Consider the following 12,112-nt stretch of genomic DNA (forward strand, 5'->3'; position numbering starts at 1 on the left):
GGACTAGATGATCTTATAGGTCCCATCCAACCATGTGATTCTATGATTCTATGATTGACAGGTATTAACCAAAAGGTTTAAAAAATAAGAAAAATAGAACTAGAAAGGGACAGATCAACAGTAAGGCCATATAATATTCACCCCCGCTGACAAAAACTAAGAGCGCTACTGAAAAAATACTGAGTTGCATAGACACTTAAGAGCTAAGGATTTTGTAATTTAAATCACATCAAGATAATTACAGATGATCAGGCATGCTATTTTGGCTGGTAAAACAAACAAACAAAACAAGTTTTTAACCCCTCTTCAAGAAAGTTGTTCAAATGCAAGCCAAGCATAGGCAGCTTAAGTGGAAGCTCAGTTTGGCCCACAGCCTGTTTTACTATGAAGCAAGCTCACCAGCTATACCCCAAAGCACAACTTCCCTAGAAGTAAAACTTATGCAGGTAAGGATGTTTGGAATACACCTGGAATGGCAGCACATTATAAGAAGGCACACCAAATCTGAAAGGCTAAGTAGACTTCACAGACCGGGTGCTAATAATCTTCTAGTGCTTTTGTGTGTTAATAGAGAGCCAGAAAAATACATCAGATGCTTAATGGATCAGATGTTTATTTCCTGCTCTTTCTTGATCTCTCTACTCCTTCCTTACAGATAAACGCGAAGGGTTTTGCTTTGCTGAAGTTTTACAGACAATGTGTCAGATGGCTTCAAGCAGCCGAAATCTTGTCACTAAATCTGAATGCTGCTGTGATGGAGGCCGGGGCTGGGGTAACCAGTGTGAGCTCTGTCCACTTCCTGGAACCACTCAATATAAGAAACTCTGTCCACACGGGCCAGGCTATACTACAGATGGAAGAGGTATTTGCAGGGATGAAAAAAGGCAGAGAATGGGAAAAGAATATGCTTGCATATTTAAGAAAATGCAGAATTCTCTTTGAAGTTCCTTCGAAGAATTTCCTGTGAGACAACAGAGTTTGATTTTTCAAGTGCTGCTGAGAGACCAGAAATTAAAAACACTTTTAAGCAGTAGCTGCAACCAGAACACTCACAGCTGTGCAGAATTTTCAGTGTTGGGATCTAAAATAGGACATACCAACCAGTAACTAAAAGCTAGAAATGATCCCAAAGCTTTTGTATGCTGAAAAGGCGTATACATAGCAAAGGCAACGATTGTTGTAACAACGGTCTCACTGAATGCTTTGCAGTTACTATTTCCACACAGGAAGCAGAAGCTAACATAGATTTTTAAGGTTTGGTGAAAAAATTTTGGCATCATCTAACTGGTTATAAGAAAAATCACTTCTGTGAATTTTGTATTTTGAGTAAGCAAAACTGGAACCTCATTACCCAGTGAAGTAGAAGGAAGATTTTGATAAAAAAAAAACAGTAATGAATATTTGAAGGATGTTTGACTTTGAATTCAGATCCATTTTTAAAGAGAAAGGAACTTTACTCTTGCTATCAATCAGAGACGTGATGAGGAACTGTGCAAAAATGGAAAAGAAGAAAAAAGTTGAATTTTAAACTGAAAGATGACATATTTAATATTTTCTGTACAGATATTGATGAGTGTAAGGTCATGCCAAATCTGTGTAGAAATGGACAGTGTATTAACACTGTGGGCTCCTTCCGATGCTTTTGCAAAGTTGGCTATACCACTGACATAAGCAGCACATCTTGTATTGGTAAGATTCAGCATCTTAATGCTCAATTATTTTTTTAGTTAGTACATACTGATGTAATCAACCTTTGTAAACCTTTGTGTCAAGCAGTTTTATCTCTTCGTGTCTTTTATCTCTTTTCTGTCTTTCGTTTTCTAATATGCACTTCTATTTTTATATTTTATTTGGAGAAACTCAGAAACAAGCTGTACTGGCAATATTCCTGCAGTAGAATGAGCACTGAAATACATTTCAGCTGTATAACCATTTTGACTGACAAACTAGCTCATTATTTCATGGTCTGCATTTTCCCACTTTCCTGTTGGTTAACACATATAATGATACCATAGTATGCCCTAAAATAAATACTTAGTCCTTAGCTGAAAATATTAATACTACCGTTACTCTAGTATATTACTCTTTCAGGACACTCAGTTTGTCACTGTAGTCGCAACTCCGTAGAAACTCCACAGTGATGAATCCATAGATGTAGAAATAAGAACTATGGACAAATGTGAATTGGGGACTCCTGCAAACATTTTTCTCTTGAATATAGTGCTCTTTAGAAAACCCCTTCAAAGACAGACAAAGAAATCAGTACAACAGATATGTAACAGTTTCTCTCTTTAGATCTTGATGAGTGCTCCCAGTCTCCTAAACCATGCAATTTTATCTGCAAGAACTCAGAAGGGAGCTATCAGTGCTCTTGTCCTCGGGGCTACGTCCTTCAAGAAGATGGAAAAACCTGTAAAGGTAAAGAAAGTTATACACAGTAACTTTTAGTTTTGTTGCACCTTACTTAAAAGGAAATAGTTTTAAACTGTGATATTTTTATGAAGTTATGCTAAATGTACCTCTACTTTTGTTGACGTTTCTTAAGGTAACAATATATCTTACTTTCAGATCTTGATGAATGTCAAACCAAACAACACAATTGTCAGTTTCTCTGCGTCAACACCCTTGGGGGCTTCACATGCAAATGTCCACCTGGTTTTACACAACACCACACAGCTTGTATTGGTAAGAAAAACATTTGTTTTCTTGCATCAGTTTTTCTGTAGAACAACATTCTCAATTTTCATTCATGTCTTTTGCCTTGTATAATACAGAGCAATAATGTCAGCAGTCCAGAAAACAGATTTTGAAAGGCAACAACTATAGCTAAAGAAAAATCAGTCTATCTACCTTTTGTATTTTCTTGTTTAGTAAACAGCTGTACATATTTAATACATGTTATTATATTCTAAGTATAACCACATGGCAACAAAGGGATAAAGTATTAAAATTGGATTTAAAATGTAGTTAAACAGAAACAGACTGCATTTTCTTTTTCAATAGATACAGATGTCTTTAGATCTTAAGCATATGTATAAATCTTGCCAACTGAAACTATTTTAGTTCAGCTAATACAGAAGTGCAGCATTTTTCCACTGTCAGCAATTACACGTATGGGTCTTTCACACTCATAACTGAATTACAGCTTGCACTTCCAACTTACTAATTACTCATAGCTCTGCCTGAGTCATCAGGTCATCGGATGTTTAAATAGGAAAAGCTACATTTTCAAAATAAACTGCTGAACCTCTGGATTTCAGCCTCTTAAGAAATGTTATATGAATATGTCTAAAATCATGCCACAGTATATACCAACCTTCTCTTTCCTCTGCATTTTAAAGATAACAATGAATGTGGTTCTCAACCATCACTTTGTGGATCAAAAGGAATTTGCCAAAACACTCCTGGAAGTTTTACCTGTGAATGTCAAAGGGGATTTTCTCTTGATTCCACTGGATTAAACTGTGAAGGTAACTAGCAAAAGTCAATTTTTTTTAGGGTGCAAATCGTTACTTCTGTGTCTAGTGAATCCTGTGATGTCAAAGACAAAGCACAGCACCAGCCATAGTAAAAGTAAATACCAAAAAGAAATAGGAATGAATTTGAGTAATTTTAAGCATAATTGTATGTAAGAACATACTTCCTGAGTAATTTTTAAACAAATTAGAATAAAAAGTGACTTTTTAGCTGAACTCTTGAACAGCTGTTTTCAGGCTGCCATTTCAACTTCACATAGGTTTATGCATCTGAAAGTCTAGTTGTTTCTTCTTTTTCATTTTCACACAGTCTAAATGGAATCTCTCTACATTTTTTGTTTCATCTAATTGTAATCATCCACCTGAGGATGATTAAGATTAGATTAAATTCCGTACTTTAAGTCTTCTATCATAGAGATACAGAGAGTAATTCACTACATTTAAAATACAAATTGTACTCTTAAGCTTCATCTCTCTCTGGCCCAAAAGGGAGCCCCAGTCAGGAAATCTCAATCTGTGCAAGAACTCCAGACTTTGCAGTGGGCCTCAGATATTGAGCAAATAAGAAATTAAGAGGTATTACTAGGTCATCTGGCAGCTGATGATTAGAAATGCAGGGGTATATGTGTACAAATTTATGACACCTCAAAACATTAGCTACCTTGATACAGCATTTAAAACAGGAATTGATATCTAGAACCTATTTCTAGAGTAACAGTGCAGAATATACGCAGCTAGATGTTTTACAAAGTAAAACAGATTACTTTGTTCTCATAAAGTAGATAAATTCTTATTGTGTACTTTACTCAGGACCTACAAAACAAAACACTAAATTGTACTTAGCAAAGCATTCACAAGATATATACACAACTAACACATCAGAACTGCTCTATATGCCATTACTGATAAAATGATAGCTTTCAGTTCCTGGCACAATGGTTTCCTGCACCTCAGGCTTTGGGGCACACAATTTCATTAAATTTTTTTCAAACTGTAGACAACTAGAGCGTAACTTAAAATCTTTGATATTATGCATTTTTTTTTTCTACTAGAACTGCATACTCTACCTGACACATTAGGCTGCTTCAAATCTGCTTATTTCTTATAACAGACACTATTTTAGATAGTTGAGTTTTTATGTTTTGTTTTTTTTTTCTTTGTGGCTTTCTCCTTTATTTACATGTATCTTAGAGACTTTTTAGATGCATTATTATTTTTAATTGCAAAAGTAGCACTTACATCCAAATTTGGTATGTATGCCTCTCTTGTGGTTTAGCCCGAGTCACCACACAGTTTCTTGCTCACCCTCCCCCTCCCTAGTGGGATGTGGGAGAGAAATTGGGAAGAAAGGAAAACTCGTGAGTTGAGATGAAGACAGCTTACTAGAATAGCAAAGGAAAACAATAATAACAAAATATAAAAGTATTAATACATGCAAAATGAACAATACAGGATTTACTCACCACCCGATGTCCCATACTGAGCATGATGTTTATGGCATGGAATACTCTCTTTGGCCAGTTTGGGTCAATTATTCTGTCTGTTTTTCTCCCAGCCTCATGCATCTGCACATAAGCGACACTTGGAAAGCCAACTCATCAACTCATGTCCTCAGGGTGTTTATCAACATTCCTCACATCCGAAATCCAAAACACACCAGCTACTGAGAGGAAAATTAACTCCATCCCTGCCAAAACCAGGACATCCTCATATTCAAACACTTCAGTATGTTCCAGGAAACTGAAAGCTTAGTCCTACATAGTTGGTTTGAAAACTGAAACTAAAAAACATTCAGATTCTAAACGCTACATCAAAGCAAAATCATGTGTAATTACCAGGAATAGTATTTCTTCTCCAAATCTGAGTAATTTAAAGGCTCAAAAGTTCTAATTGGATTATTAATAGGTAGGAAGAATGCTATAATAATTGACTTTCAGGCTTTCAAAAGACCAGCCTGAGTGGTGGTTCTGTCTTACAAAAGTACTCCTTTGTCATAAATACTGGTGTTTCAATGATTATGATCAAGGTAATTAACTTATTTGGCAGTGTGTATAATTGTGTGTTCTTTTATGTTCTTCTGTCCCAATTGCAAAGATGTGGATGAATGTGATGGAAACCATAGGTGCCAGCATGGCTGTCAAAACATTCTGGGTGGATACAGATGTGGATGCCCACAAGGATATATTCAGCATTACCAGTGGAATCAATGTGTTGGTAAGGGAACAAGCAGCACAGAATACATTTAAACAGCAAAGGTGTCATAGTGTTTATAGTGACAAATGCCACGTAAGGACACGAATGGGAGGACAAAGGGTATGTGGACACACATGGGTTTTTTTCCTTTCTCCCCTTCCTTCCATACACTTATTACTCCCCATATAAATCAGTGACATATGGTAACAAGAAAATACATTCATCCTGTTGAAACTCTGTGCGACAAGGAGTAAGCCTAGTAAGGCTTAAATTCTGACTCTGTACTCCTTAGAAAAGATCTCTGTCTTAGAAAGGTGGAAAGATGTTAATTGAATTCCTGAAAGCATCAAAGTAAATAGCTCTGCTGGCAGGGGGAAAAAAAAGATTTTTTTTTTTTTAAATAAAAACCAGCATACACTCAAATGACCCCATGCTGTAATGTTCACAAGACACTGTAACAAAATACATTTTCAAGTTCACTGTCATGATTCTCTGTCAATGGTGTCATAATCAGAGGATGGCTGTGAGCACTGCCATACATTTCTTATAGACTGATCTTACTGTCCTGATCCTAGACATAAATTTATTATACCCATTTTACATTAAGTAGCACATCAGGCAGTTTTGTCTGAAGTCCTAACCAGCATCATCACTCCTTACTTAATACTGTTCTACAGCAAAGAAAGCAAAGTGGGAGTGACAGGAACACACAACAAACAACTCCCACAAAACTCCAAACCAGCTACAGTCTCTGAATATTACAGATAGTCCTCAAAATAATGAGTCTCCCAGTAACTGCAGGAAAGAGTGTTAAAGCAAGCACTGGTGGTATTGGAGAGGAAAACACGTAGGGGCAAACAGTACCTTGGTAAGATAAAATAGGCAACACATGCCAACTATCGCATGATTTTCTGTACAACAAGCTACTTTGCTCACTTTTTTCACAATATAGCCTGGAACCAAATCAGTAATACTGACTGGAGGAGTCTTCTTCTCTGTATCTTAATTCAACACCCAGAAGGTGAAGAGAGTGCTTCTTTTTCTTTTCCATTTTAGTTGGCTATTTAGATCATCTTTCCCTTCACAAAGCCTGCGGGTTTCCACTACAAGTATGTGCTAATTTCACCCTATCACTAGGTGCCCAGGAACACTATCATGGTTGGAGTATGACTGGGGTTCCAGCTTATTTCTCTTCTGTGGACCTTACATGGTAGGCGTGTACCCTGCCAGGGGAAAGAGGATCCCTAAGCAAAACAGTAGACAGGAAGGGGGAGCGTTGAGTCAATATAAGGTTAACAGTATCCTAAAATACCTTTACAGCCTAGCTATATGTGTTTGGGACCTTTGCCAATGTACTTCTTCAGAGACCAAGTCTGTGGCGTAGTGAGGCCAAGGATGTAGCAGAGCCCTAGGAGTTGCAGTTATTCTGATTTATTACCTATATCATGCTTGGCTGATGTCTATCGGATTAGAAGATACCAATATACTTTTGTTTGCTTACTAGATGAAAATGAATGCTCCAATCCTAACGTGTGTGGCTCTGCTTCCTGCTACAACACACTTGGAAGTTACAAGTGTGCCTGCCCGTCTGGATTTTCTTACGACCAGTTCTCCAGTGCATGCCATGATGTGAATGAATGTTCTTCTACCAAGAACCCTTGCAATTATGGTTGTTCCAACACTGAAGGTGGTTATCTTTGTGGCTGTCCACCTGGTTACTATAGAGTTGGACAAGGGTGAGTATCTCTACACAGTCATTCATCAATGATGCATTCAGAAGGCTGTAAAAAGGGTGAACCCTAGTCAGACTGAAGAGCAGAGGTGCAAATGAAGGACAGGCAACTAAGTCATCCTTTCTTCTCCCTTTGCACATAATATCCATAAGCTAAAAAAAAGAAAGACATGTCTGAGAACACTCATTTTAAATCTAGTATATAAGCAGCATTAAACAATTACTTCTGATTTCTCTCCCAGTATCAGCACAAGAACTCTTTCACAATCTCCTCAATTAGGACTGTTACTGCATAAGGATAGGTACCATCTGTACTGAGATAATTGAGGGTTTTAAGCCACACTGATCAACCCAGAACATGAAACACTAATTACCATTGTTCTGGTACATGAGAATGGCTAAATTCTTTAGTTCCAAGTTCAGGGCAGGCTGATTTTGTTCTGTTTCTTTGTAAAACTTGCAAGTGAAAATCAGAAAAGTCTACAGGCCCTCAGTCAATCAATGGCTGCATTTCACTCGGTATGCCATGTTAGTGTGAAGAAAATTAATGCACAGACCTCCTGCTGAGAGAAGGGAAAGGAAGGGGATACAGATGCTGTGGTACAGATTACACGCACTCACTTTCTGTTTGACAGGACAGTTCATAAAACTGCAAGAAGTAACTAAACCAGATGTTTTTATTCAACAGCCACTGTGTCTCGGGGATGGGATTTAACAAAGGCCAGTACCTGCCACTGGATGGAGATGCTGATGAAGAGAATGCTTTGTCCCCTGAAGCATGTTATGAGTGCAAAATCAATGGCTATTCAAAAAAAGACAACAGGAAGAAGAGAAGTGCTAATGACACTGTACGTACCAGGATAAATAACCACTATAATGTACTTTGAGGTGTTTTCAGAGATACTGTACTCAACACTATCTGTAAATGGAGGGAATTTTTTAACAAGCCGCATTCAATGGCAAAAAAACTTTTTTCCCCTGCCTCAGTGGTTTTCACACTTGGGTCATAGAATCATAGAATCATAGAATCACATGGTTGGATGGGACCTATAAAATCATCTAGTCCAACCGTCTTCCCACTACCATTGCTGCCACAGCTACTAAACCATATCCTGTAGCTTCTCATCAAGCCGCCTCTTGAACACTGCCAGGGACGGCGACTCCAGCACCTCCTGTCGGCAGGCACAATGTTAAAATCAGAAAGACATCAACAGCTATGAATGGATTGAGTTTTTAAAGCTTGTAAATAATCCTTTGTAGTGCAAGATGTGATCTAGTCCCTCAAAATATATTCAGGGAAATAATTTTCCTGTCATTACAGAGCACTAGGAAACTGGTCATGTCTGAAGTCTGTTCTGTTGTTAAGAGGAGATTGGACAGCATTTTATGGTCTAGGACAGCTAAACAGATCTTGTTGCAGATCATCTTAGTCTTAAGTGTCTATTCCATGGTTACTGGCAATTGTGGGGGGCTAGAGTACATGACCTAGCTGATACATTTAAGTCAGAGAATTACACTTCAGACTTAATTTTTTTCTTACTGAGTTTTGTGGGCTTATAAAAATGAAAGGACAACCCTACTATTTACACCTTCTAGATGCTTTTTTCAAAAGTTAGAAGAGTATCCCTGTGTTACCTGTTATCTGCATTATCTGTATGATAGGATGTTGTCTTGTAGCGTTAGCACTGGTCTTGACATCTGCAGTAATGGGAAACTGAGTTTAGAGGTGGGAACACACACAGGTTTTCCCTCAGTAATACAAGAGCTATGTAATGCAAACAGGCAAACCCTCAGCTGAAATGGTAAGGTGTGCTAGCTGCACAAGTTGCATTGAAAGAATGGGGAAACAAGTCTCCTTTCTAAAAGAGAAAGGACTTAAAACAATCCAAACACTCCAGCTTCCAGTCGACACTACTTTGCACGATGCCATCAAAGCCAGTTCTTGTATTGGCAAAGTTTCTAGAGAAGGCAGTAATCTTATACTTTCTGCTCTAAAGGATATGGTGTTGGCACTTAAAATCTGCATGTTTGTTGTTTCTCACACACATCCACACTTCCCACAAACATCCTTTTTCCCTTTGCATCGCCACTCCTCTTTAACTTTTTCTAATCTGAATTCTGTGGTCAACCCACCGTAGAAATATGTGAATATATTGAAAAGCATTTTTTTTCTCTTGCACAGTTCATTTCATATCTAGTTCATAATTGTGTCTTTTTATTATGGATTTTTCTTGTAGTATTAACCTTTTAAGTTTCTAGTGCTAAAATGACCTGAGCAGTAAAAGTGAAAGTTTTCACATCCATAAAACCATTTGCAAAAAGATTCTCATCACTAATGACATCTATGAGATGCGGTATTTAAAACACTACAGTACTCACCTCTCTCCACAGATTTTCCTTGTTTTCACTGTGTGGTTTTAATTACATTGAATCATAAAAATAAGACTTTGCCTTACATACTGTCTTTACTGTAGTATTAAACATAGGTCTTTTATTTACGTGGACTTTTTGCAAGCATGTTTCTGAAAAGAATCTGAAATCTGAGCTCCCTCTGTGGACCTGGTGCTGTGACTTTAAGTATCTGTCAAGCCTGTGTGAGAAGCCTTTAAGATTTACAGAGTGTCTTGTATGGAACCAAGCAGTTCTCCAAGGTGGAAAAGATTTACAATTGCTTCTTTCACAGCTAGATTAGCAGAAATTGCTAATAATCATGTCTTATTCTTCTCTCAAGGCAATTGAATATTGATAATTGAATATTTCTCTCCTTCTCTAAACAATCTTTCTTCCTTTACTTCAGATAGAGCAGATTGGCTTGGAAAGTCTAGACATGGATAGTCCTTTGAAGATGAGGGTCAACATTTCCAGGCTTGACAACAAGGAGCACATCCTAGAACTCATGCCAGCCATTGAGCCCCTTACCAACCATGTGCGCTACATCATCTCACATGGCAATGATGATGGCATCTTTCAAATCCATCAGAGGGATGGACTGAGTTATTTGCACACAGTTAGGAAAAAGTCAGTGCCTGGAACTCACACACTGGAAATCACTAGCATTCCTCTATATAAGAAAAAACAGCTAAAGAAACTGGAAGACAGCAATGAGGACAACTACCTCCTAGGAGAGCTTGAGGAATCTCTCAGAATGAGGCTGTGGATAGACCTCTACTAGCCATCTTCCAGACTAAGTTCAGTTCTTCAGTCACTTCAAGCACTTCAGTTCACCTGTCTGTCCACCTGAGCATATCAGCTTTTCAACAGCTTTGAAGCAGTCACTGACTTTTGGGGGAGGAAGGGAGAGGGGAAGACCTCTTTCTTTCCATCCAGCTAAGACTGCAGAACCACCCTTGCAGGAGGGTACTTAAACTCTGCTGCCACCAAAACTTTGATTACAATGGCAATCATGGTTACTGTATCTTTTCTATAACCTCAGTTTAAAGTATATTAAAAAGCTGAAGTTCAAGATGTCATCATATGGCACTAAATGGCACAAAAATGTGATCTATTTTTTTCCTGTTAGCAGTCTGTAACGCTTTGGGTATTTTGCTATAGTTCCTAATTAAAAAATATATAGAAATTTATTTATTTTTAATGCAGTAATATATGGAGAAAATATCAAAATATGTAAACAAAAAGGGAAACTTTCTTGTTTTTCTTTAGATTTATAAATTTGAGCTATAACATTTTAGAGGCACTTTCTTAATTAAAACAAAAATAGATTTGAAAGATGTTTCCTTTTGTATTTGGGCCAGTCTTCCTAATAGTATATAAGTAATTTTCAAATGTGTCAGAGCTTAAAGAGTGCTCTATTACATCATCTGGATATTCTAAAGTGCTCTTGCAAAACTTTATGTATTAAAAAAGAAAAAAAAAGAGTCTTAAAGGAAAAGATTACAATATCTATCTCTACAGAGATCATCTTTCACAGCAGCTCGATAGGATCGTATTCTGAATCAGCCATATCAGATAATAGCAGAAGAGGCACAACCACTGTAGCAAAATACCTTGACTGCTTTCAATACCATTAGAACTGCAGAACCAAACTGTACTGTACTTCCTTCCGATAACCTCAAGAAACCACACATGCAACCACACCTCATTCTCAGAAAGGGTGCTCTACAAACTTGCATTACTGTAGGCAGCTGAAGAAAATGTCTCTCTGAAGGGAACACGTGATGTTTCATACCGTTTGGTGCTGGCTTGAATTAATGGTGCGTTTACTAAGAACTGAGAGCTGTATCAGGACTGCCATATGTGCAAACTAATTATGCGGCGCAGACAAGGAATATGTGTATTTGAAATCCACTTGTTAGAAGTTTCATTAATACTGTAGTTATACACCATACGCCTCATTTTATCATAGCTTATTTTGTAAGGAAGTTGTTTGTACAATGAGTTGACATTTAGTTTACTTTAGTAATTTTTTTTAAAATGTTGTACCATTATGTGTTAAGTGTATGTCTCAATGGTGCTTTTTCTGACAGCTGGTGCCTGTAACTAGTCATGTAGCAGAATCTCATACATGAAAATAGCCAAAGCACATGCTGACTCCAGAACTGTTTCAGTCACGTATCAGTGCTGACCAAAGATTATAGCAATTTATACTCAGTGATTTTTCTTTTCTTTTATTGAGTTTGGGGATTTTGAAAAGAAAAAGAAACTTTGTACATTTTTAAGCAAATGTTTGTAAGAAATAAAAGGGTTTTTTGAA

At 37.4% G+C, this 12,112-nt stretch overlaps 1 protein-coding gene and 1 long non-coding RNA gene across 5 annotated transcripts in view; one reads left to right on the forward strand and one right to left on the reverse strand.

Annotated features, from left to right (window-relative positions):
• FBN2 (fibrillin 2) overlaps positions 1-10,766 on the forward strand; it is a 174,131-nt gene extending 163,365 nt beyond the window's left edge. For 2 of the 3 annotated variants that reach the window (XM_086771565.1, XM_086771567.1), the window contains 9 exons: positions 656-862; positions 1,564-1,689; positions 2,296-2,418; positions 2,569-2,685; positions 3,342-3,470; positions 5,571-5,690; positions 7,174-7,405; positions 8,090-8,249; positions 10,199-10,766. In XM_086771565.1, coding sequence (XP_086627691.1) covers positions 656-862; positions 1,564-1,689; positions 2,296-2,418; positions 2,569-2,685; positions 3,342-3,470; positions 5,571-5,690; positions 7,174-7,405; positions 8,090-8,249; positions 10,199-10,573 — 1,589 coding nt within the window. In that variant the 3' untranslated portion in view covers positions 10,574-10,766. Of the gene's footprint in view, positions 1-655; positions 863-1,563; positions 1,690-2,295; positions 2,419-2,568; positions 2,686-3,341; positions 3,471-5,570; positions 5,691-7,173; positions 7,406-8,089; positions 8,254-9,336; positions 9,352-10,198 lie in introns of all 3 variants that reach the window. The other variant, XM_086771566.1, reaches the window with a different exon arrangement.
• LOC147596350 (uncharacterized) overlaps positions 1-12,112 on the reverse strand; it is a 48,994-nt gene that overhangs the window by 27,826 nt on the left and 9,056 nt on the right. The window lies entirely within an intron of this gene.

Source organism: Chlamydotis macqueenii, chromosome Z, assembly GCF_036417535.1.
Source record: "Chlamydotis macqueenii isolate bChlMac1 chromosome Z, bChlMac1.mat, whole genome shotgun sequence".
In the NCBI taxonomy this organism is placed as follows: domain Eukaryota; kingdom Metazoa; phylum Chordata; class Aves; order Otidiformes; family Otididae; genus Chlamydotis; species Chlamydotis macqueenii.